At 39.1% G+C, this 25373-nt stretch overlaps 1 protein-coding gene across 18 annotated transcripts in view; it reads left to right on the top strand.

Moving 5' to 3' along the window:
* The window catches only part of LOC140733456 (myelin transcription factor 1-like protein), a 444485-nt gene that overhangs the window by 369650 nt on the left and 49462 nt on the right, over positions 1–25373 (top strand). For 14 of the 18 annotated variants that reach the window (XM_073056807.1, XM_073056806.1, XM_073056820.1 and 11 more), the window contains 4 exons: positions 15212–15336; positions 15687–15749; positions 16458–16526; positions 17523–17585. In XM_073056807.1, coding sequence (XP_072912908.1) covers positions 15212–15336; positions 15687–15749; positions 16458–16526; positions 17523–17585 — 320 coding nt within the window. The remainder of the gene's footprint in view (positions 1–15211; positions 15337–15686; positions 15750–16457; positions 16527–17522; positions 17586–25373) is intronic. The other 4 variants (XM_073056818.1, XM_073056815.1, XM_073056817.1 and 1 more) reach the window with 1 other exon arrangement.

Genomic DNA, 25373 nt, shown 5'->3' with positions numbered 1-25373 from the left:
GTTGCTTTATGGGAAGGATGTAATAGAGAAATGGAGGTCATTTACGGGTGAAATTATGAGGGTACAGAATCTTTATGTTCCTGTTAGGTTGAAAGGAAAGGTTAAAGGTTTGAAAGCGCCATGGTTTTCAAGGGATATTAGAAACTTGGTTCGGAAAAAGAGGGATGTCTACAATAGATATAGGCAGCATGGAGTAAAGGAATTGCTCGAGGAATATAAAGAATGTAAAAGGAATCTTAAGAAAGAGATTAGAAAAGCTAAAAGAAGATACGAGTTTGGTTTGGCAAATAAGGTGGAAGTAAATCCGAAAGGTTTCTACAGTAATATTAAAAGCAAGAGGATAGTGAGGGATAAAATTGGTCCCTTAGAGAATCAGGGTGGTCAGCTATGTGTGGAACCGAGGGAGATGGGAGAGATTTTGAACGATTTCTTCTCTTCAGTATTCACTAAGGAGAAGGATATTGAATTGTGTAAGGTGTGGGAAACAAGTAAGGAAGTTATGGAACCTATGACAATTAAAGAGGTGGAAGTACTGGCGCTTTTAAGAAATTTAAAAGTGGATAAATCTCCGGGTCCTGACAGGATATTCCCCAGGACCTTGAGGGAAGTTTGTGTAGAGATAGCAGGAGCTCTGACGGAGATCTTTCAGATGTCATTAGAAACGGGGTTTGTGCCGGAGGATTGGCGTATTGCTCATGTGGTTCCATTGTTTAAAAAGGGTTCTAGAAGTAAGCCTAGCAATTATAGACCTGTCAGTTTGACATCAGTGGTGGGTAAATTAATGGAAAGTATTCTTAGATATTTATAATTATCTGGATAGACAGGATCTGATTAGGAGTAACCAGCATGGATTTGTGCGTGGAAGGTCATGTTTGACAAACCTTATTGAATTTTTTGAAGAAGTTACGAGGAATGTTGACGAGGGTAAGGCAGTGGATGTAGTCTATATGGACTTCAGAAAGGCCTTTGACAAAGTTCCACATGGAAGGTTAGTTAAGAAGGTTCAGTCGTTAGGTATTAATGCTGGAGTAATAAAATGGATTCAACAGTGGCTGGATGGGAGATGCCAGAGAGTAGTGGTGGATAATTGTTTATCGGAATGGAGGCCGGTGACTAGTGGGGTGCCTCAGGGATCTGTTTTGGGCCCAATGTTGTTTGTAATATACATAAATGATCTGGATGATGGGGTGGTAAATTGGATTAGTAAGTATGCCAATGATACTAAGGTAGGAGGTGTTGTGGATAATGAGGTGGGTTTTCAAAGCTTGCAGGGAGATTTATGCCGGTTAGAAGAATGGGCTGAACGTTGGCAGATGGAGTTTAATGCTGAGAAGTGTGAGGTTCTACATTTTGGCAGGAATAATCCAAATAGAACATACAGGGTAAATGGTAGGGCATTGAGGAATGCAGTGGAACAGAGAGATCTAGGAATAACAGTGCATTGTTCCCTGAAGGTGGAGTCTCATGTAGATAGGGTGGTGAAGAAGGCTTTTGGAACGCTGGCCTTTATAAATCAGAGCATTGAGTACAGAAGTTGGGATGTAATGTTAAAATTGTACAAGGCATTGGTAAGGCCAAATTTGGAATATTGTGTACAGTTCTGGTCACCGAATTATAGGAAAGATATCAATAAATTAGAGAGAGTGCAGAGACGATTTACTAGGATGTTACCTGGGTTTCAGCACTTAAGTTACAGAGAAAGGTTGAACAAGTTAGGTCTCTATTCATTGGAGCGTAGAAGGTTGAGGGGGGATTTGATCGAGGTATTTAAAATGTTGAGGGATAGATAGAGTTGACGTGAATAGGCTGTTTCCATTGAGAGTAGGGGAGATTCAAACGAGAGGACATGATTTGAGAGTTAGGGGGCAAAAGTTTAAGGGAAACACGAGGGGGTATTTCTTTACTCAGAGAGTGATAGCTGTGTGGAATGAACTTCCTGTAGAAGTAGTAGAGGCCAGTTCAGTTGTGTCATTTAAGGTAAAATTGGATAGGTATATGGACAGGAAAGGAGTGGAGGGTTATGGGCTGAGTGCGGGTAGGTGGGACTAGGTGAGATTAAGAGTTCGGCACGGACTAGGAGGGCCGAGATGGCCTGTTTCCGTGCTGTGATTGTTATATGGTTATATGGTTATACTCAAGAATTATGATATAGTCATAGGCACAATAGTCCTTCTGAGGAACAATATCCATATTTAGGTACTCTGATGTCAATCTGCGTAGTAATCCCAAATTTATGTTAGATATCTAAGATCTCTCACTGAAGTGTTTTCTGTGCTGCCATTGTTTATGTATTTCCATAGCAAAGTCCATTTCCTGTTTTGTCCTGGAGATCTTTGTCATATTTCCGGTATAAGCTTGGGCATTTGTACATTAGAGATCTCTCTCATGCAATGCAGTATACTCCTCCCATTTTCTGATCTCATCTATTTCTCTCAGCTGAACACTGTATACTCAATGCTACGTTAACAATTTTAAAACAGGTGCTTTATAAAGTCATAAACATGCTCTTCTGGTTGCGAGTGAGGTGTATCTTTTGAGTTGCTATGCCTTGGAAATTGATTTTGAGGAAGTTTTTCAAGCATTTCACCACTGAATCCTCTGCATTTTTGTAGCTTTCCGAGGATGTTATTTCACTGTGACCTTTCTCACCCTTTTCCATTCTTTACCTTACTTTTATTGTAATATTGATAGCTCCTAATGGACTATTCCCACAACCTTGGATTAAGCAATCTGTCTTTGATCTTTAAGTATTTAAAAATCCTTGGAATACTTATCAAGTTACAACAATCATCCAGAGAAAATTCTTACAGTCCCAACAGTAGAATTCTCTGTTCCATCTCCACTAACATGATAAATATCTTGATGATTACCCAAATTCAATGAAAATCTTTCGCTACTCTTCTAAAACCTTGTGGAAACCTACAAAAATAATTTTGACTTAAATTATTTCAATGAAACCTTAAAAAAATTATATGAATCTAAGCATTTACCTGGGTCCGACCAGGTCTAATTTTAATTACAGAGATACCTGCTACATCTGCTTTCAGTTGAAATATTTATTACATCTTCAAAAAATGGCTATTAGACAAGGCAGTTTGTGAAGAAAGCTGTTTAATGCAGTCTTAATAGTTAAATGATTACACTTGAGTCATACACTTAGTAGCCACTTTATTAGATACACTTGTACATCTGCTGCAATGCAAATATATAATCAGACAATCAAATGGCAGGAAATCAATGTATAAATGCAAGTGGACATTGTCAAGAGCTTCAGTTGCTGTTTAGACCAAATATTAGAATGGGGGAGAAATGTGATTTGAGTGATTTGACCATGGAATGATTGTTGGTATCAGACAGGGTGGTTCCAAGTATCTCAAAAACTGCTGATCCTCTGGGAGTTTTATGCACAATAGTCTCTAAAATTTACCGAGACTGGTGAAATAAACAAAAAACATTGAGTTCTGTGGGTGAGTTAATGAAATGTCTTATTAATGATAGAGGTCAGAGCAGAATGGCTGAACTGGTTCAAGCTGACAGGAAGGAAACAGTAACTCAAATAACCCTGTGTTACGACAGTGGTGTGGGTGTGCAGAAGAGTATGTCAGACTGAACAACCATTTTGAACCTTGACGTGGGTGGGCTACAGCAACAGAAGACCACAAACATACACTCAGAAGGTACTTTCTAAGGTACAGGGGGTACCTAATAGAGTGGCCACTGAGTGTAGAGTCATACACCAGGCCCTTTGGACCACTACAACCTTAACTACCATCAAGTATTCATCAATGATAATCCAATAACTAGCACTTGATACGTAACCTTCTATGCCCTTGGCCACTGCTGTAACAATAAGCAAGGACCTTGACACTCATGCGGATGTTCCAGACTGATTACTTGATCAGGAGTAGTGACCAACATGTACCAAGGCAAGGATATCCAGCTCTTGTTATAAGAGTAGCAGAGACACAAAAACAGCCATTATAAATTGCCTACATGTTTTCTTCAACAATAGAATGGAACTGATTTTAGAGGTAATTAACTGATGAATGCCTTTACGTTGATTGTTTTTAGGATCTATCAGGGAAGCATAATGTTCCCACAGGAAACCTAGATGATGCAATTCTCAGACTGGTCAGGAATTTACTAAACACACTGAGGCACTCTGAAATTTATGCCCTGGATGAAGTTATTGCACTTTGAAATTAATGAGTAGTTTTAACTACTGATGTCCCCACTGAAATTATTATGGTCTATGAAATGTTTTGCATGTTAAAAGATCTATTGAAAAGGATATGGCACAAGGGATTATTACTCATTTGAACTGAAGCTAAATGGGAGTCATTGCTAACATAGATGGTTGGTGATGCATTGAGTGCTGTAGAATTATGAGTCACAGCTAACAGTGTGTTGATTACAAAATGGTGTGAGATGCACTGATTCATGAATCACCACCAGTGCTGCTAGGGAGGAGATTCATCATCTTCAAGTGATAATGATAAGAATGGGCTGCACACTTCTCGGATTAATGGTGGGATATTGCCTTGGCAATGGTAGGCACCCAGAGCAAAGTTCAAATCCTTGAACTTGGCTACCAAGCCTGAACCCAACGAGAACCAATTATTTGAGTCAGCATAATGTCATAGAAAGTTGATGTTCCGGTAAAACATTCATATTCTGATAGGATCAGCTCACGCCATTATTACAGGCTCCTGACTTTATCAAGCTCCAGATAATTTGTGTTTCATTTTTGCACATGCCCTCTTGGTCGTAAGTAAGTTTAACATGGGTAGACCAGGCTTGTATCTATCAGACGTTAATAAAGTGAGAGGGGACTTGATTGAAATATACTGTACATGTAAGATCTTGAGGATGGATATCCAGAGGATGTTTTCCTTTCTGGGAGAATCACAAGAATGCTTTTTCAAAATGAGTGGTCACCCATGTAAGACAGAAATGAGGTGATTTTTGTTTTACTTTTAACTGGTCGTGAGGCTTTGGAATACTCCTACTCAGTGGGTGGGTGGAAGTAGAAATTCTGTAGATTCTGGAAATAAAGGTCTCAGCCTGAAATATCGACTGTTTGTTCCTTTCCATAGATGCTGCCTGATCTGCTGAGTTCCTCCAGCATTTTGTGTGTGTTGAATTTTGAGCATAGATACTTGATAAGCAAGAAAATGAAAAATTACCACAGATATACAAGGACAGAGAATTTTGGCTCTAATCAGATGAGGCTTAATCTTATTAAATGGCAGAAAAAAACTTGAGTGGTTGATAGGTCTATTCCTGGTCCTAATTTCCATGCTAGAATGCAGCACAATAAGTTAATGACTTTTTTTTGTAAACTCCTAATTAGAACAGAGGACACTATAGCACAGTACAGGACCTTGGCCCACGATGTTGTGCTGACCTTATAATGTATTCTCAGATCAATCTAACCCTTCTATCCTACATAATCCTCCTTTTTTCTATCATGCATGAGCTTGTCTAAGAGTTTTTTAAAGTCCCTAATGTATCTGGTTCTACCACTAGCAGGATGTTCCACACTCCTACATTCCTCTGTGTAAAATACTTACCTTTGACATTTCCCCCCATACATTTTTCGATCACCTTAAGATTATGTCTTCTCCTATCAGTTATTGCTGTCCTGGGAAAAGGTCTCTGGATATCTGAATCTGGTTTGGATTCATGGAGGTTAGGACATATTTTCATTAGGTTTCAGTTTTCTGCACAAGCAGGCCTCTACTTTCAAATAGAAGTCATCCAAACCATTTGAGTTGACTAGTGCTTCACTTTATTGCTGCATATCTTGATATTGGCTCAGGTGGTGAGTCCTCTTTCCATTTCCACCCATTTCCAAGGGCTGGTCCTGTGAGTGAGGCCACATTGAGTGAAGTCACTGGCATACGCCTAACTCATCTCTATACATAAGGACATCAAATCCATTCACAATATGCTTTGGCCTTTTGGCTAAGATCACCTGTGGGTGCTGATTCACTGTGGGTCTCCATGGACACTGACATTGAAAACAGTGGATAAGATGGAATCTTCATGGTCAAATGACACTGATAAAAGCTTAATTCCTGGGATGGCGGAACTGTCATATGTTGAAAGATTGGAGCGACTGGGCTTGTATACACTGGAATTTAGAAGGATGAGAGGGGATCTGATTGAAACATATAAGATTATTAAGGGATAGGACACGCTAGAGGCAGGAAACATGTTCCCGATGTTGGGGGAGTCCAGAACCAGAGGCCACAGTTTAAGAATAAGGGGTAGGCCATTTAGAACAGAGTTCAGGAAAAACTTTTTCATCCAGAGAGTTGTGGATCTACGGAATGCTCTGCCTCAGAAGGCAGTGGAGGCTAATTCTCTGGATGCTTTCAAGAAAGAGTTAGACAGAGCTCTTAAAGATAGCAGAGTCAAGGGATATGGGGAGAAGGCAGGAACAGGGTACTGATTGTGAATGATGAGCCATGATCACATTGAATGGTGGTGCTGGCTCGAAGGGCCAAATGGCCTACTCCTGCACCTAATGTCTATTGTCTATTAACCTGCTGACATTCAGGTGGGTTCTTATACTGAATGGGAAACCAACCTTTCCACTAAAGGCACCATGGTAGCAGAGCGGCTGGTGAGACACTATTACAGCTCGAGGCATTAGCTTTTGGAGTTCAGTTCTGGCATCTTTTTCTAAGGAGTTTCTACATCCTCCCCATGAACACGTGGGTCTCCTCTGGGTGTTCCAGTTTCCCTCCACAGTCCAAAGATATACCAATTAGTAAGTTAATTGGTCATTACAAATTGACCTGTGATTAGACAAGGGTTAAATCCGTGGGTTGCTGGGCGATATGGCTTATTGGGCTGGATGGGCCTGTTCTGTGCAGAATTTCTAAATAAAACAAAAATAAAATAATAAGCATTTCAGCTCAGTCAGGAGGGCTATAGCTATGATACATCAGTAGGGAATCCAAAACACTATCAGAGTGGCAGTGAAGGATCTCAGCAAGGTGAACCCCCTTCACCAGGGACCAATTCATTGAGAAGGTTCTCCCGGAGTGTTGCAAGTTTGATATGAAGGACATCTTCACATCCAAGTCTTCACCGGTGCATCACCTTCAAGAGTGTGAGGGGATGGCAGAAGTTGCTGGAGGGTTTTCAGGAGAATGAGAACAAGGTGCCACTGTCGCTGCAGGAGGCGCAACCTCTTTACACCATCTCCACTCAGGAGGAGTGTGTGATCTCTGAGTACATGTTCAATCCACATCTGCACATTGTGGGTATCCTCGCCTTCCTGACTTTTTATGTTGAGGGATGCGTGGATGTCAATTATGTGTTTTGAAATTGGACAACCTTGAAACCACAAGAACAACAACAAAAACAGCACTCCCTCCCAGAATTTCTTGACCTTTATCACAGAGGTACTAGACAACAGCAAGCAGAAGAGTCTGGGCCAACTATTGACTTCGGAGGAACTGGCTCCATCCATTCCTTCAACTCAAATAAAAGTGATAGCTTACTGGCTGAGTTATTCTCAGCTCTGTGGGATTGGATGGGCCTGGACCTGCTAGAAGAGTACAATGTTTTGCTTCTAGCTAGCACCTGTACTGTGTCTGGCAGGAAGATTTCTGACAGCTTTGCACTGCTCTCTTATGGCATCATCTATGTACAAGACATGGGGGTTAGATGCCTGCCTGGTAATCATGGACCAGGATAAACCTTTGACAGAATATCACACACATTCATGATGAACGTGCTCTCCAAAATGAGCTTTGGAGAGGGAGTCAGGAATTGGATACATCTGCTCTACACAGACATCTGTAGTGTCATCCAAATCCAAATCAATGTTAGAAAAAATATAGCGTCCCCATCAAGTCTGGAGTCAGGCAGAGTTGTCCATTCTCCCCTGTCTTGCTTGTGTGCTCTATAGAACCTTTGCCAAATCCATCTGGAAGGACAGGAGCATAAGAGAGGTGATATTGCTGGGCAGTGGAGGGACCCAGGTGAAAACCTCCCTCTACATGGACATCACTGTCTTCAGCTTAGAGCCAAGATCGGTTCACAGATTGATCAGATTCTGCAACCAGTTTGAGTCAGGGGCCAAAGTTGATCCCAGAGGTGATCATAATGGGAACAAGACAGTTGCTCACAGTTTTGGACTGTGGAATTGCAAAGAGGATGTGGAGATAGATGCAAGGGCCTGCATCTCTGTTCATCCCACACAGCTAAATAACAGAGGACTCTCTGATCTACGGGTTGTTCCCAGGGACATACAGAAAGACAGAAATCAAGTGCTGCTGGGAGATTGACTCAGTGAAAGACATGCCCTGTTTCGATGCACATAACTACACTTTGAAAAGTGGGCTTATGGTACGGATCTTGAATTTGTAGGGACACTCTGTATTAGTACTGTTAGGTTCTTGAAGGATAGTTTAATTAGCTTGCGAGGCATTAATGATAGACGTCATGTATTTGCATAAACCTGTTTACCATTGAATATTCTCACATTCACAAGAAACAAGCTGATAGTACATTCTTGCAACAGCTTTTAACTTCAGTATTGGAACAGCCTCATAACAACAAATTAATTTTAAGGTTTCTGAGTAAGATTGGCAGTTGTGTTTACATTTCATTCTGTGGGTCTGAACTTTCCATGTATTGAATAAACTTTCACATTTGACTATTACGTCTTGGAGAGGAAAATGTCATTTGATCCGTCAATCTTGCTTGACGTTAACTTCAGATCTCAGAGATGAGAGAGCATGTGGGTTACCTGCAATAAAATTCAAGTAATATATTAAACTCAATGATAAAAAATATGTAAAACCTAATCAACAAAAGCATGAAATTAAATCAAGAATGAAATACAAGCCATTGGATATCTCTTTGAAATAGAAACTTTGGCCTCATTACCCTCATATAATACCTTACCAGCAGATGTGGTAAAGTTCACCATATTGCATAGAGCCAGCAAAAACACAATTGTGTATTATTAAAATTATAAGTGTATTGCAAAGCATATGAATTGAGTCTTTTTTATATCTTAAGCATGTACCTGAATTGTAATTGCAGCTAACAATTGCACATTTAGTGGCATGTATAATGAGGTGTTTTATAATCTATAAGGTTTAAATATCTTCAGAGAGTTTCAAAGTCCTGGCAGGCTGCATGCCACATTTATAGTTATGAGAAAAACATGTTGATGTAAAGCTCATCCTTAATTTGACACCTATGTCTTAAACTCAGCTACAACTCAAGACTCTTAGAGGTATTTTATACAGAAAATAAATAAGTAACTGTGAAGCCATGAAGAATGTGAGGTAATTGTAATGATTTTTCGAAATTGCTTTTAGTCTCACATTCTTTGTGAATTGAATTGAATTGACTTTATTTCTTGCATCCTTCACATACATGAGGGGTAAAAATCCTTATGTTATGCCTCCGTCTAAATGTGCAATATACAATTTATAGTGATTTGTAATAAATAGTTTCAAAGGTTTCAAGGGTACATTTAATGTCAGAGAAATGTATACAATATACATCCTGAAATGCTTTTTCTTCGCAAACATCCACAAAAACAGAGGAGTACCCCCAAGGAATGAATGACAGTTAAATGTTAGAACCCCAAAGTCCCTCTCAGCTCCTCTCACTCCTGCCCGTAAGTGGCAGCAAGCAACAATCCCCCCCCCCCCCTTCCCTCACCAGCAAAAATTAAAGCAACAGCACCCACCTCCGAGCACTCAAGCATGAGCAAAGCAACATCAAAGACACAGACTTGCAGTACTCCAAAGACTACACATTCACCCGGTATTCAACGTACCACAGGTTCTCTCTCTCCCTAATAAGAGAGAAAAAGATGTCTCCATTTCAAAGCGAGAGGGGAGACATAACAAACAACTCACTGGTTTATGATGTTAGAAGTCCATGGTGTTGCTTTTTCTGAGCTCTGTGCCCAAAGATCTCAGGTCTCTGGCACACAGCCAACAATCTTCCAGCTCCCATGACACACCAGTCCGGGACACCAACCTTTGGTCCGCCTGTCTCCAGAGCCTCGAGATCCTAGGCCTCCAAAGGCGAGCCAAACTCTTAGGCTGTGCCCTCGCCCTGTCGGATAATGGCCAGTCCTATATGTACAACAGGACAGTCAATACTGTATAGCATAGAAATACAATTGTAGCAGCATGACTTAATCAGTCTGATGCCCAGGTGGAAGAAGCAGTCACAAAGCCTGGTGGTACTGGCTTTTATGTTGTGGTACTAATTCCCGGATGATAGCAGCTGGAAAAGTTTGTGGTTGGGGTCACTTGGGACCCCAATGATCCTTTGGCCATTTTACACACCTGTCTTTGTGCATGTCCTGAATCGTGGGAAGTTCACATCTACAGATGCGCTGGGCTGTCCACACCACTCTTTGCAGAGTCCTGCGACTGAGGGAATTTCAGCTCCCATACCAGGCAGTGATGCAGCCGGTCTGGATGGTCTCAAGTGTGCCCCTGTAGAAAGTCTTTAGGATTTGGGGACCTATACCAAACCTCTTCAACCATCTGAGGTGAAAGAGATGCTGTTTTGGTTTTTTCACCACACAGCCAATACGTACAGACCATGTGAGATCCTCGCTGATGTGTATGCCAAGGAACTTAAAGATGTTCAGCCTCTCAACCCCAGCTCCACTGACGTCAATAAGGCTTTGCCTGTCTCCATTCCTCCTGTAGTCCACAACCAGCTCATTTGTTTTTACAACATTGAGGGGGGAGGTTGTTCTTTTGACACCACTGTGTCAGAGTGATGACTTCTTCTCTGTGGGCTGTCTCATTATTTGAGATTAGGCCAATCAGTGTAGTATCATCAGCAAATTTAATTAGCAGGTTGGAGCTGTGGGTGGCAACACAAGTCATGTGTATACAGAGAGTAAAGGAGTGAGGGGGCTTAGGACACAGCTCTGAGGGGTTCCTGTGTTGAGGGTCAGAGGGGCAGAGTTGAGGGAAAAATACCCACCATTGTCTTGGTTAATGCAAGCTATTAACCCCAGGATGAAAAACTTGGCACAGCCAGCAGCAGAAATCTAAAAATCCATCCACTGCAGAGCTTTGGTAAGATTTGCAGATTCTACCAGTAACCAATTAAAAATCCTAAATAATTTGGTTTCTAAGCTGATGGTCAATGTGATCATCAGGAATATGAATATATTTAAGCTATGCTTTATAAAAACTTATTTTTGTATTAGAAATTGTTTACAGCTTGAAGCTTCACTCAAGCATTTGTAATATACTTGCTAATGCTCTTTCCATACCTACTACAACACAAACCATCCAATCACATGGTGTAGTGTATATTGAATTCATATGGTTTACTTTGAAACTGATGGGAATAGATACAAGGAAGTACACCACCATTTTTTAATTAATTCTAAAATATCATGCTTTGGGTTTCTATGATGGCTTCATCAGTGTATATTCAACTGTATAGGCCCAGGGATGTTATTGAATTACATTTCTCTATAACGTGAGTCTTCTACAGTCAGCATCAACCCACTAAATTACTTCAGACTGCTGATGAAAAGTTCCTGTCTCTCACTGGACTTTCTAGCTGCTGTTGATACTATTGGCATAGATGAAGATGCTGCTGCAACATTGAATACCAGTTGAAACAAAATTCAGTACATTAAATTGTTGCCTTTTCCAAAGCAGAGGTGATAACATACTTTCCCATAATAATTATAATAACACCATAAGACATAAGAGCAGAATTAGACCATTCGACCCATCAAATCTGCTCTGCCATCCCATCATGGCTGATTTATTATCCCTCTGAACCTCTTTCTCCTGCCTTCTCCCCATAACCTTTGAAACCCTGACTAATTAAGAACCTATCAACATCGGCTTTAAATATACACAATGACTTGGCCTCCACAGCTGTCTGTGACGATGAATTACACAGATTCACTGTCCACTGGCTAAAGAAACTCCTCCTCATGTCTGTTCTAAATAGATGTCCTTCTATTCTGGTCATGGATCAACTCCCACCCCTACCACTATAGGAAACATCCGCTCCACATCCACGTTCTCTAGGCTTTTCAGTATTCAAAAGGTTTCGAAGAGTTCCCCCTCAATTCAAACTCAAGTGAGTACAGGCCTAGAACCGCCATATGTTAACCCTTTCATTCTCAGAGTCATTCTCCTGAAACTCCACTGGGCCTTCTCCAAATGCCAGCATATCCTTTCTGAGATAAGGGGTTCAAAACTGCTCACAATAATCCAACTGCAGTCTGACAAATGTCTTATAAAGTCTGTCAGAATTACATCCTTGCTTATATATTCTAATCCTCTCAAAATGAATGCTAACATTTCACTTGCCTTCATTACCACTGACTCAACCTGCAAGTTAACCTTTAGAGAATTCTGCACAAAGACTCCTGTCTATTTGTGCTTCTGATTTTTTAAAGTTTCTCCACAGTCTATGCCTTTATTCTTTGTACCATACCGTGTGACCACTCACTTCCGTACATTATATTCCATCTGCTACTTCTTTGCCCATTCTCCTAATCTGTCTAAGACCTTCTGCAGATTTCCTGCTTCCTCAACACTACCAGCCCCTCTACCTATCTTTGCATTGTCCACATACTTGGCCACAAAGCCATCAATGCCATCATCCAAATTATTCACATATAATGTGAAAAGGACTGCTCCCAACACTGACCTCTGCGAATTACCACTACTCACCAGCAGCCAACCAGGAAAGGCTTCCTTTATTCCCACTCTTTGGCTCCCACCAGTCAGCTAATCTATCCCTGTTAGTATGTTTGCTGTAATACCATGAGCTCTTGTTAAGCACCTTCATTTGCAATACTTCGTCAAAAGCCTTCTGAAAATCCAAGTAAACAACATCGATTGATTTTCCTTTGTCTTCCTCTGCCTGTTATTTTCTCGAAGAGTCCCAACAGATTTATCAGACAAGATTTCCCCTTAAGGAAACCATGTATCTCTAAGTATCCCAAAACTTCATCCTTAATAATGTACTCGAACATCTTCCCAACTACAGAAGTCAGGGTAACAGAACTATAATATCGTTTCTTCTGCTTCTCTCCCTTTTTGAAGAGTGGAGTGACATTTGCAATTCTTGTTTTTTTGTAATTCAAATTTTTATTATTATTTTACAAAGCAGCACAGCATATCATAGAGCAGATACAGTACAGCATATTTACACAGCTATCCCATGACAGGAAAACATATAAAACTAAGTAACAGAAAAAAGCATCTAATTTAAGTTTAAATTAACATACAACCAAAATTGATCCCACACGTCTTGCACTTTTCCCTCACTGTTAATTCTTCCCAACATGTGTTCATATGATGAAATCTTAACCATTTCCTCAGTCCATTCCCTCACAGTGGGACTTCTGGGTTTTTAACATTTGCAATTCTTCATTTCTCTGGAAGCATTCCAGCGGCTAGTGATTCTTGAAAAATCATTTCTGATGCCTTCAAATTCTCTTCAGCTACCTCTTTCAGAGCCGTGGGGCTTAGTCCATCTGGTCCAGATGACTTATCAGCTTTTCAGCTTCCCAAGTGCCTTCGCCTCCATAATAGCAACTGCACTCACTTCGTCTCCTTGACACTATCAAATTTCCAGCATACTTCTAGTGTCTTCCACAGTGAAGGCTGATGCAAAATATTTATTATGTTCTTTTACCACTTCTTTGTACCCATTACTACCTCTCCAACATCATTTTCCAGCAGACCAATATCCACTTTTGCTTCTCTTTTATTCTTTACTAATCTGAAAAAAAAAAATTTTGTATCCTCTTTTATATTCTTGGCTAGCTTAACTTCATAATTCTCTCCTTGTGGGTTTTTGGTTCTTCTGCTGGTTTTTAAAAGCTTCCCAATCCTCTAACTTCTCACAAATTTTTGCTATATTAGGTGCCCTCTCTTTTCCTTTTATGCCATCTTTGACTTCACTTGTCAGCCATGGTTGTGTCATCCTTCCTTTTGAATACTTCTTCAAATTTGGGATGTATCTATCCTACGAATTCCAAATTACTTCCTGATGCACCATCAATAACTCTCTGAGACGTGAGGCGAGATATCGGCTTTTATTGACTGGAAGAAAGAACAAGCAGCAATTGACCACCATGCTACATCCTGGAGACTGAGAGGCAGGGCTCAGGCCCCAATCGCCTTTATACCGGGGTCTGTGGGAGGAGCCACGGTCAGTGGGAGGAGCCACAGGAGCAGTCAGCCGGGGTGGGGGGGGGGGGGGGGGGGACGTGTCCAGACAGGTATATGTAGTTCAGCACACTTCCAGAAAGACCAGCCATTGCTGTTCTGCAATCATCCCTGCTAGTATCCCCTTCTAATGAACTATGGCAGCTCTTCCCTCATGCCTCTTTATGAAGCTTAGCATTCTGAGACAACACTAATAGGCAAATGGAGAAATGGTTCAAGTTTAAAATAAACCACAGAGTTGAGAATAAGAATCTAATTTATAATACTAGCTTAGATTATATGAAATTTCAAGCAAGAGAAAATCTGCAAATGCTGGAAATCAAAGTAACACACACAAAATGCTGGAGGAAATCAACAGGCCAAGCAGTAACTATGGAAAAGAGTAAACAGTCATCATTTTGGGCTGAGACTCTTCATCAGGACCAGATGAAGGGTCTCGGCCTGTAACAACGACTATTTACTCTTTCCCATAGATGCTGCTTAGCCTGCTGAGTTCCTCCAGCATTTTGTGTGTGATATGGAATTTGTCGTTTTGTGGCAGCAGTGCAGTGCAAATACATAAATTACTCTAAATTACAAGGATAAATAAATCAATAAATAAATAACATTTTATGCAATTTATCTGGCTAAATTATGATAAATAGCTGGCTGTCAATTGCATAAATGGTGACTAAGCACTAGAAAGTTGCTGTTCTTAACATAATTTCTGAATTAGCTGCTTGATTTACATGTTGATCGCAGTCAATATATCATTAACTGGCCTACAAAATTTAGATTATTAATGTCGAAAAATTTCTGAAGGATTCTTAAAGTACAAGAGAAGAGATTACAGAAAAAATGAAGTATGGTGGGTGGTAAGTATTTAATTTTGATTTTCTAGCCATTGTGAATAGAAGAGGGGTTGGTAGAACAGCAGCTGTTGTTGCTCATGATTATGTTCATACAAAATACACAAACGTAAGCCAATAATAATTTTCACTTTTCTGTAGCCAGAAGATATGGATCCATTTCAGGAAAGCCTGGAAGAACGAAGGTATCCTGGAGAGGTCACAATACCAAGTCCTAAACCTAAATATGGACAATGCAAGGACATCAACAAAAAAGATCTCATAACGTAAGCAAGCAGAATAGTGTCATCTTCTCTTTTGACTTTATTTGCTAAATATCCCTTTGAAGGAAACTCTTCTTTGTATTTTGGTAGCATGCAACAAAATATGCAGCATGATTTTTTAAAATCTTCAATTCCCAAATTTTCTTGGTGGATAAAGTTTCTTACTTTAATTGCGCTATATTAAGATTAAGTAAAGCATCATTTTGGTAATTGCTTCATTCTTGCAGTTTTTCCTTAGGATACTTAGCAAACCATTGCAGACAGTGAAGCTAAACTGGAAACAATGAAATATCAAAAAAAAGTTTTCTAAAAACTTAATTACTATTTTTGGCTGTTTTCTTGTTTGGTGGCAGATGTCCAACACCAGGGTGTGATGGGAGTGGTCATGTCACGGGTAATTACGCCTCACATAGAAGGTGTGACTTCCTTTTTCATGGTGGATACTGTCTTTTCAATTTATTGTTTTCAGCTTACCTGAACAATGCTGTCAAGTGAATTGCAAAAAAAATTGCATGTTAACCCTTTGACAATTGAATTTTCTTGACAGTTTGCAGCATGTTTGTTACAGAATTCTTTACAATAATAATTAAGATCATGGGCTGATGTTATGAAGAATAAGAATATTATTTAAGAAGAAATAAATTTGCTTTATTGTCAATACTTCATGAATAAATTGTAAACATTTCCCTTTTTTATATCAGGAAATGTAATGTAAATGATTAATTACATAGAATAGTTATCTTTAATTGTATTATATTATATTACTGAAATTTAATGTTGGCTACAAATATATTTTCAAAGTTAATTATTGTAAACTGAGTCCACAGTAATGAAGCAAATGTAATGCTTTAAGAATCAAATTCCTTATATATATATATGTGTGTGTGTATGTATATATATAATATATATATAATATAATACATAATATATATTATATTATATATATAGGCCATGATTAAATTAAATGCTAAAATATTCAGAGGGTTAGCTATTGGCATGAATCTGTCAGCAATTCAGCAGTGAAACCATTTCTTCTCTGCATTTGTCAAGTTGTGTCATATGTGTGTATGAAATGTTGGATTGACTTGACATGAATTGATTTTGCTGCCTTGTGTATCTTGCAGTCTATCCGGCTGTCCTTTGGCAGACAAAAGTATTCGAAGTATGATGGCCACCAGCTCCCAAGAATTAAAGTAAGGCTTATTTGGCATTAGTGCATGCATAATGTCTTCATGTTGTCATTACAAATCTTATTCTATTAATGTTGGATTTTCTTCAACCAATAACTACAATTGGTAATCTGCAGTTAGAAGAATTGAACTCACACAAATCGATATATATATATTTATGTATTGCTTTTCTATTAAGATCCATTTCTCATTGCTTCTTTTGGCAATAATCTTCATCAGGGAATCCCTTTCTTATTCCAAACTAACTTTTAGTAATTTGATTGAATATTTAGCTTAGTTGTCTCTGTATGAGTATTTTAATCAGCATTGGATTTACCATCAAATTGGTAATTTGTTGCAGTTTGCATTCAAATTAGTTTATGTGCAATTCCACAGTGCCACAGCAATGTCAATCACTAATGAGATTTCTCTTTTCGTGTTATGACTTTACATACCTCAGTTCCATAAAGGTGCTCTTTTTGTCACCCTCATGGTTGCGATTATAAGTTAGCTTGCAACTGGCCGCCTCACACAACTGATTTGAATGTGAGTGTCATGTGAGAAAAGACTAAACCTGAACAGAGGGATAGTGCAAAGTTGGTTTGGATGAATGAAATGCTAAGCCTTGTAGAATCCTGTAAAACTTGTTTACAGAAATTTTATAGCTCTACATTCAATTTATTTAAGCAATGGACATTGTTGGTAATTGTTGGGCAAATTACATGGAGTTGAAGCTCTGTAAATAATGAAAACATCAGTATGATGGTTTTGTTTTTGTAACAATTTACTAAGTGCTGTCCAATGTTCCAAAAGTAGTTTACCCTTCACAGCATACCCCATGCAATTTGTCTCGCTGAAGTTTAGATACATTGGCTTTGGATGAATTATTTAATACTTTTATAGAACTGTATTTTAATCATCCTGCTACTCTTGTATTAGACTGTAAATTCCACTTGTAAATGCTACTATAGGTACTAGGTGCATTTGAACAGTTTGCTGTTCTTACATTTTCATTGATAGATGTCCAACTCCTGGATGTGATGGTTCTGGGCATATCACTGGAAACTATGCTTCTCATAGGAGGTAAGCCAGACTTTCATATTCTAAAGATAAAATTTGCAGAAGAATATAACTTTTCTCTCTCTTTTTCAATCCGAGTTCTTGACCTTCCATTTCTCTGTCTTTATCTGGTCAAATTCTTGCTAAGGTAGACTGCTGTAAGTACTATTCATATTTCTGAATTTCCAGTATACATGTGTGAACTTAAGCAGAGAGTGCCAGCGGGCTACTTTATCAGGAGAAAGCCAGCTCCTGTTTTCCCCGAATGATTCACAAACGGTAGGCTAAGAACCCTACTAACTCATGGTTTGTGGCCAATTGCTATGAAGGGAGATAAGTTTGTTAAGTGACTCCAGCTCTGGCTGAAGCCTAAAATCTCTATAAAGTGGCAAATCACTGGCATAAGTGATTAAACCACTGGGAGATACACTCATTGACCACTTTATTAGATAAATATCCAAAGTGGCAGCAACTCAGTGTTCAGACCAGACATCAGAATGAGTAAGAAATGTGTTCTAAGCCAAGGTCAGGGACATCCCAGAATGTGTCCACAGCATTTTGGAGGGGTAGGGAGAGCAGTCAGATGTCTTGGTACATATTGGTACCAATGACAGAGGAAGGAAAAGCAAAGAGGTCCTGAAGAGAGCTAACCAGAAAGCTGACAAGCAGGACCTCCAAGGTAGTAATTTCTGGATTGCTATCTGTGAGCACACCAGTGAGGATAGAAACAGGATGATTTGGCACATAAATGCATGGCTGAGAGGCTGGTGCATGGGGCAGGGCTTCAGGTTCTCAGATCATTAACATTTCTTCTGAGGGAGGTATAACCTGTAGAAAGGGGACAGGTTGCACCTGAACCTGAGCAGGACCAATATTCTGAAGGGCAGATTTATTAAAACTGTCGGGGAAGGTTTAAACTAATTTGGCAGAGGGATAGGAAGTAGAGTGAAAGGACTCAGGATAGGACAGATGGTTAAAAAAGAGATAGTGTGCAGTCAGATTGTCATGAAGGACAAGCAGATTATAGGACAAAATTGCAGCCAGCAGGGTGAGTATCAGTGCATTAGGGATGCAGAATCAAAAAAGGTATCAAATACAGTACTCAAAGTGTTATATCTCAGTGCACGGAGTATAAGAAATAAGGTGGATGATCTTGTTGCACTTTTACAGATTGTTGGGTATGACCTTGTGGCCATCATTAAATCGTGACTGAAAAAGTGTTGTTGTTGGGAGCTGAATGTCCAAGGTTACACATTGTATCAGAGGGATAGGAAGGCAGGCAGAGGGGGTGGCGTGGCTTTGAAACTTCTGGGTTGAGTTAAGATACTACAAGGGTAAAAATACCTTGATGGCAGTATATACAGGCCTCCAAACAGTAACTGGGATGTGGACTACTGATTACAATAGGAAATAGAAAAGGCATGTCAAAAGGGAAATGTAATGATAATTACAGGAGACTTTAACATGCAGATAGATTGGGAAAATCAAGTTGGTAACAGATCTCAGGAGAGTGAATTTTTGATAGGGAGAAACTAAAGTCTAATGTAGCAGTATTTCAGTGGAGTAAAGGAAATCACTGTGGTATGAGAGAGGAATTGGTCAAAGTAAATTGGAAGGAGATGCTGGCAGGGGTAACAGCAGAGCAGCAATGTTTTGAGTTTCTGGGCAAAATAAGGAAGGTTCTGGATAGATGTATTCCAAAAACAAAGAAATACTCAAATGGCAAAATAGTACAAGAGAATAGTCTCTTAGAATGGTACAAGAGAGAAGAGAGAAGTACTATAGTACAAAAATAGTACAAGAAAAGTCAAAAGAGAGGGCATACAACAAAGCAGGAAGATAGAGGATTGGGAAGATTTTAAAACCTACAGAAAGCAACTAAAAGAATCATTAGGAGGGGAAGATGAAATATGAAAGCAAGGAAGCAAACAATATCACAGTAGACAGAAATAGTTTATTCAACAGTATAAAAAATAAAAGAGATGACAGTGGATATAGGACCATTAGAAAATGAGGCCAGAGGAAATAATAATGGGGGACAATGAGACAGAAGATGAACTAAATTAGTATTTTGCATCGGTCTTCACCGTGGAAGACTCTAGCAGTGTGCCTAGTGTTGAAGGGTGTTAGGGAAGAGAAGTGAGTGCAGTTACTATTGCAAGGGAGAATGTGCTTAAAAAGCTGAAAGACATAAGGGTACATATCACCCAGAGCAGATGAACTGCACTCAAGAGTTGTGAAAGAGGTAGCAGTAGAGAATGTGGAAGCATTAGTAATAATCTTTCCAAAATCATTGGACTCTGGCATGGTTCCGGAGGACGAGAAAATTGCAAATGTCACTCCACTCTTTAAGAAAGGAGGAAGGCAGCAGAAAGGAAATTATAGACCAGTTAGCCTGAACTTAGTGGTTGAGAAGATGTTAGAGGCAATTGTTAAGGATGAGGTGATGGAGTATTTGGTGACACAGGACAAGATAGGACAAAGTCAGTATGGTTTCCTTCAGGGAAAATCCTGCCTGATGAACCTATTAGAATTCTTTGAGGAGATTACAAGTAGGATAGATAAAGGAGATACAGTGGATGTTGTATTTTTGAGCTTTCAGAAGGCCTTTGACAAGGTGCCACACATGAGGCTGCTTACCAAGTAAAGAGCCCATGGTATTAAAGGAAAGTTACTAACACAGTTAGAGCATTGGCTGATTGGTAGGAGGCAGCGAGTGGGAATAAAAGGATCCTTTTCAGGTTGGCTGCCAATGACTAGTGGTGTTCCACAGGGGTCAGTGTTGGGGACTGCTCCTTTGTTGACTTAGATGATGGAATAAATGGCTTTGTTGCCAAGTTTTCAGATGATATGAAGATTGGTGAAGGGGCAGGTAGTGTTAAGGAAACAGGAAGACTGAAGAAGGACTTTGACAAATTACGAGAATGGGCAAGAAAGTGACAAATGAAATACATTGTTAGAAAATGCATGGTCATGCACTTTGGTAGTAGAAATAAATGTGCAGACCATTTCCTAAACGGGGAGAAAATCCAAAACTTTTCAAATATTGAAAGGCCCAAACTGACTAGATGTGGAAAAGATGTTTCCCCTGATGGGGGAGACTAGGACAAGAGGACACAGCCTCAGGATAGAGGGGCATCCATTTAAAACAGAGATGCAAAGAAATTTCCTTAGCCAGAGGGTGGTGAATTTGTGGAGTTTGTTACCACAGGCAGCTGTAGAGGCCATGTTGTTTGGGTGTATTTAAGGTGGAGATTGACAGATTCTTGATTGGCCATGGCATCAAAGGTTATGGGGAGAAGGCCAGCGAGCGGGGCTGAGGAGGGGAAAAAGGGATCTGCCATGATTGAATGGTGAAGCAGACTTGATGGGTCAAATGGCTTACCTCTGTCCCTATGTCTTATGGTCTTATGGTCTAAGTGAGTTTGACCATGGAATGGTAGACAGAGTGGTTTGAATATCTCAGAAACTGCTGATATCCTGGGATTTTCATACACAACAATCTCTAGAGTTTACAAAGCATGATGCGAAAAACAATTACATCCAGTGAGTAACAGTTTTGTGGGTGAAAAGACCTTATTGATGAGAGAGGTCAGAGGAGAATGGCCAGACTGGTTCAAGCTGACAGGAAGATGACAGTAACTCAAATAACCATGTGTTACAACAGTGGTGTGCAGAAGAGCATCTCTGTATGCACAACATTGTGAACCTTGAAGTGGATGAGCTACAACAGCAGAAGACCACAAACGTAGTATACACTCAGTAGCTGTTCTATTAAGTACCTCCTATACCTAATAATTTGGCCACTGAGTGCATTTTAGAGGAAGGCAGTTTCCTCTTCCATACTTCCAAATAGCATTCCAAAAATCAGTTGCTTTACTGCATCTAAAGATTATTGGACTCAAGCATCCTCCAGGATTTTCCTGGAAACTGATTGTGCTTGAAGATGGAATAGCAGATAGATTACATCTGAGTTGATGTCTTGTGGCTCCAGGCACAGATTTCAATCATGGATCAGAACAGATTCCTGTTGTAAGTTAACCTTTTGAGCTCCACTATAGTCACATAGATTTCTTTGGAGCTGGACTGCCACCAATCTCTGAGACTCACAACAGGATCTAATCATACTAACAATCCATAAGTTAGTTTTATTTAAAACAAGATTCATTAGTAGCAGTCAGTGTAAAAACTGGCACACTTTCTGGTCTATCTTTCAAAACTGCCATATACGTTTTAAGAATTAATAATTGTCATGGAATTCCTCCAAAATAGGTCCTTGAATTTTACCATCTTGTGTATTATCCCAAATGTTGATCTCGTGGTGTGTACCTTTAACCAACAGTAGTTCCATAAGTATGTCTGCCTTACACAAGTTTCCGACAATCATTCATTGTTTTATTCAAGAGGGCAACTTGCCTAACCTGCCTCCATTCAGTGAGAACAGACAAAAATCAATATTGCAGTCATTTTAATTTTCCTCTAATAAGTGCCTTCATTATGTCCATTGCATTAAAAAAAATCCAGCTTTATAAATTGTCTGCTTTTCATGATTCTTGGCTCCAATTTGAATTTCATTATTAGTTTTATTTTTTAGCATATGCACATCAGATTGATTGTATTAACTCAGCAATTTGAGAATCTGGAAAGCATTGCCTGAAAGGATGGAGGAAACTGATTCAATAATTGAAAAACATAATCTCTGTTTCAAAGGGTAAATATTACAAGACAATAGGGAGAGAGCAGGGAGTTGCGTGAATTGTACAGAGGTTTCAGAGAATGTGTCTGAATGGCTGCTTCCTATCTATATAATTTTATGATTAAGCACTGAAGGAGCAACACAATTGCACTGTAGAGGAGTAAGTCTGAAATCATGAATAGTCATCCAAACCTGTCATGTAGAATGTTCTTTTGTATTTTCACCATAAGCTAAAAATATGCTCAGGACTTTACACCATTATTTCTTTATATCAAATATGAATGTCAAATTGCAAAAGAAACCTGTTTGTTGCTAGGTAACTGATTGCCTAATCTAAACACGAACACATTTTCTGCCCCATGTCAGTTGAGACAGCATTGCTCTACTTAACTACTGACACCAAAAATGCATCTTGTTTATAGTGACACTTCAAAACTAAACTACTTCCAATTTCTGAAGCACTTTGTTTTTTGAATTAATAATATAAACACCACAGAATGCCCTGGTTCTGCCAACCTACAATAATTGAAAATGTGCATATCCATAATGGTTGGACGTGAAAGGTTCTGTGATGCACCCACACTGGAAGTCAAATGTAAATAGAACATCAAATATCGAAGCAGCAAAAAAAAGGGAATTGTCTATATGGGATACCCTGACTGGGGAATGATTAATATAATTGCAAAAGATTTCTCGTAATTGTACTACTTGAAGTGCAACAATATATGTTATATTATGCCTACCATTATTTAAAATAGTACTTATCTATTCTGGAAGCTGTTATAGATTTAGGAAGTATTTGTGAATTTCTGAACAGATTCACAAACAATATTTGTATCAAAATCTTCATATTTGTGACAATTACCTTCCAAAACTTCATAAGTAGAAAAAGCCAATGTCCAAGCCATTAATAATCTAAGCTTATATGTATTGGTTTCAACACCTGGTATTGTCCATTTTGCCCCGGTGTCCAGATTGCAGAAACTTTGCCTGCGATTTGCTTGTAGCTGCAAACTACTCCTTTTGAATAGGTGATTGTGTGCCGATTACATATGTGGAAAAATAGTGAAAATAAAAACCGAAAGTATTCTCTCCGAATGCATCACAACTTGATACGGGGGAAGCCTGTAAGAAATTGCAGAGAGTCATGAATACAGCCCAGTCAATCAGACAAACCAGCCTCCTCTCTATTGATTCTGTCTACAATTCCCGCTATCATGGGAAATCAGCCAATATAATGAAGAACGCCTTCCATCATAGTCATTCGCTCTTCTTCCATCCCCTCCCCCATCCCTAGTCAGGCAGAAGTTACACAAACAGTCAGAACATGTACCATTGGGCTCAAGGGCAGCTACCAATTTGTTGTCCAACTCTTGAATGGACCTGTTATACACTAAAGGTGAACTCTTAATCTCAACATATACCTATTCATATTCTCGCACTTTATTTGTATACCTGTATACCTACATGTTCTCTGTAACACTATAGTCTGTATTCTGATATTGCTTTTTTTTTCACCACCTCAGTACACTTATGCATAGAATGAAATGTCTGGATAGAACACAAACAAAAACTTTTCACTGTATCTTGGTACAGGTGACAATAATAATACAATTACCAACATACAGTATTTTTAAAAATTCTTTTCAACTCCATAACATAAATTGGCTTCCAGTTGAATTAAAGAAGCATGATGTTGTGCATTCACCTATTCAAAAGGAGTAGCTTAAGGAAGAAGTTTTCCATTTAGCACATTGTACTAATCTAAGTTATTAATCTTGAATAACTTAGGGGGGAAGAAATGACATTGTCACAAGTACTTGCCTCTGTTCTAAGCTTTAAGAAGCTCAACAAAAGCTCAAGGGATGTAAAAGAGTAGTTTAACCCTTGGAGTTGCAGAGAAAAGAACTGCCAGTGGAGGGAATAATAATAATTGGTGAACCAGATATGGACAAGATAACTCTAAGCCACTGGCCCTCCTTTGAATCAAAATGGGAAACATGAAATATCCTTCCAGTTCATTTTGCCAAAACTCATAACTGGGCTGGGAGACAAAAGTTCAGCTGACATCTTTGACTTGGTAATTCTATTTTTTGCTATTACAATTCTTCTTTGTAACTTCGCATTTTCATTGAGTAAATCATCTCCATTATCAAGTATTCTTTATTCGCCCTGTATGGAAATGTTACTTAATTCAGAACTCAAAATCTATCCACTTCACGCATTGCAGGAATACATACAGCCATGTATCATGAGAGTGTGCTTACAGAAGGTGCACAGATTTAAGCAAAGACAAATAAAAACAAGGCTCCGGAATGGAAGATCATTATGCTTTAGAGCCTTTCAACTCTCCTCCAAAGATTGAAAAGAACAAGCTTGTGAAGAGTGCATAATATAATTCATAGGTCCAAACTAACAATTTCAAAATCACTTAAAATGAATGTTTCCATAGATTTAAGACACAATGCAATTAATTGGCCATTAGCACAAGCAGTGACTTTCATCAGTTTGGGGAGATAAAATGTCAGTGATTTTGGCAATAGGGCTCTAGGGCATTCAAATCCTGTAGACCACTGGCTTCTAAAGTCACATTCATTGATATGAGCTGCAACAGTATTTTTGAGAAAAATTTCAGAATTCAGAGAGAACAAATGCAGTGGGCTGTCTGAAAGGAGAATTACATGCTGAGGTGGATTCTTCTGCATCACCAGTTAATCTTCATCTCTGTCATTAAACTTTACTGATAAAAGTGACAAAACCTTTAAAACTAATTAAGTTAAGGAGAGTTTACAGAAGTCACAGAAGAAAATGTTACATTGCATGTAAGTTGACTTGAAAGCTATAAAGGATTGATATCTACTCTGTCAGTAACTGTGGAACAAATGCAGCCTGCTAGATCAGAAGCACAGAACAAGCTTCCCATTGATATCTTGAGGGTCTGCAGCAGCAAGGATACATTCTCTAAGTATATGCAGGATAGACTTTACTATATTCTTTCATACTCCATGTAAGCCTCTGTCAACGTGTGCCATCGCAGAGTAATATGTTCCAGTTTACACTTTTCATATTCAGCAATTAAGCAATGAGAAATCAACACAAAAACTCCCAGTTATGGA

Source organism: Hemitrygon akajei, chromosome 9, assembly GCF_048418815.1.
Source record: "Hemitrygon akajei chromosome 9, sHemAka1.3, whole genome shotgun sequence".
NCBI lineage: Eukaryota > Metazoa > Chordata > Chondrichthyes > Myliobatiformes > Dasyatidae > Hemitrygon > Hemitrygon akajei.
The sequence above is the reverse complement of the archived record's forward strand: the minus strand, read 5'-3'. Positions and strand labels throughout refer to the sequence as shown.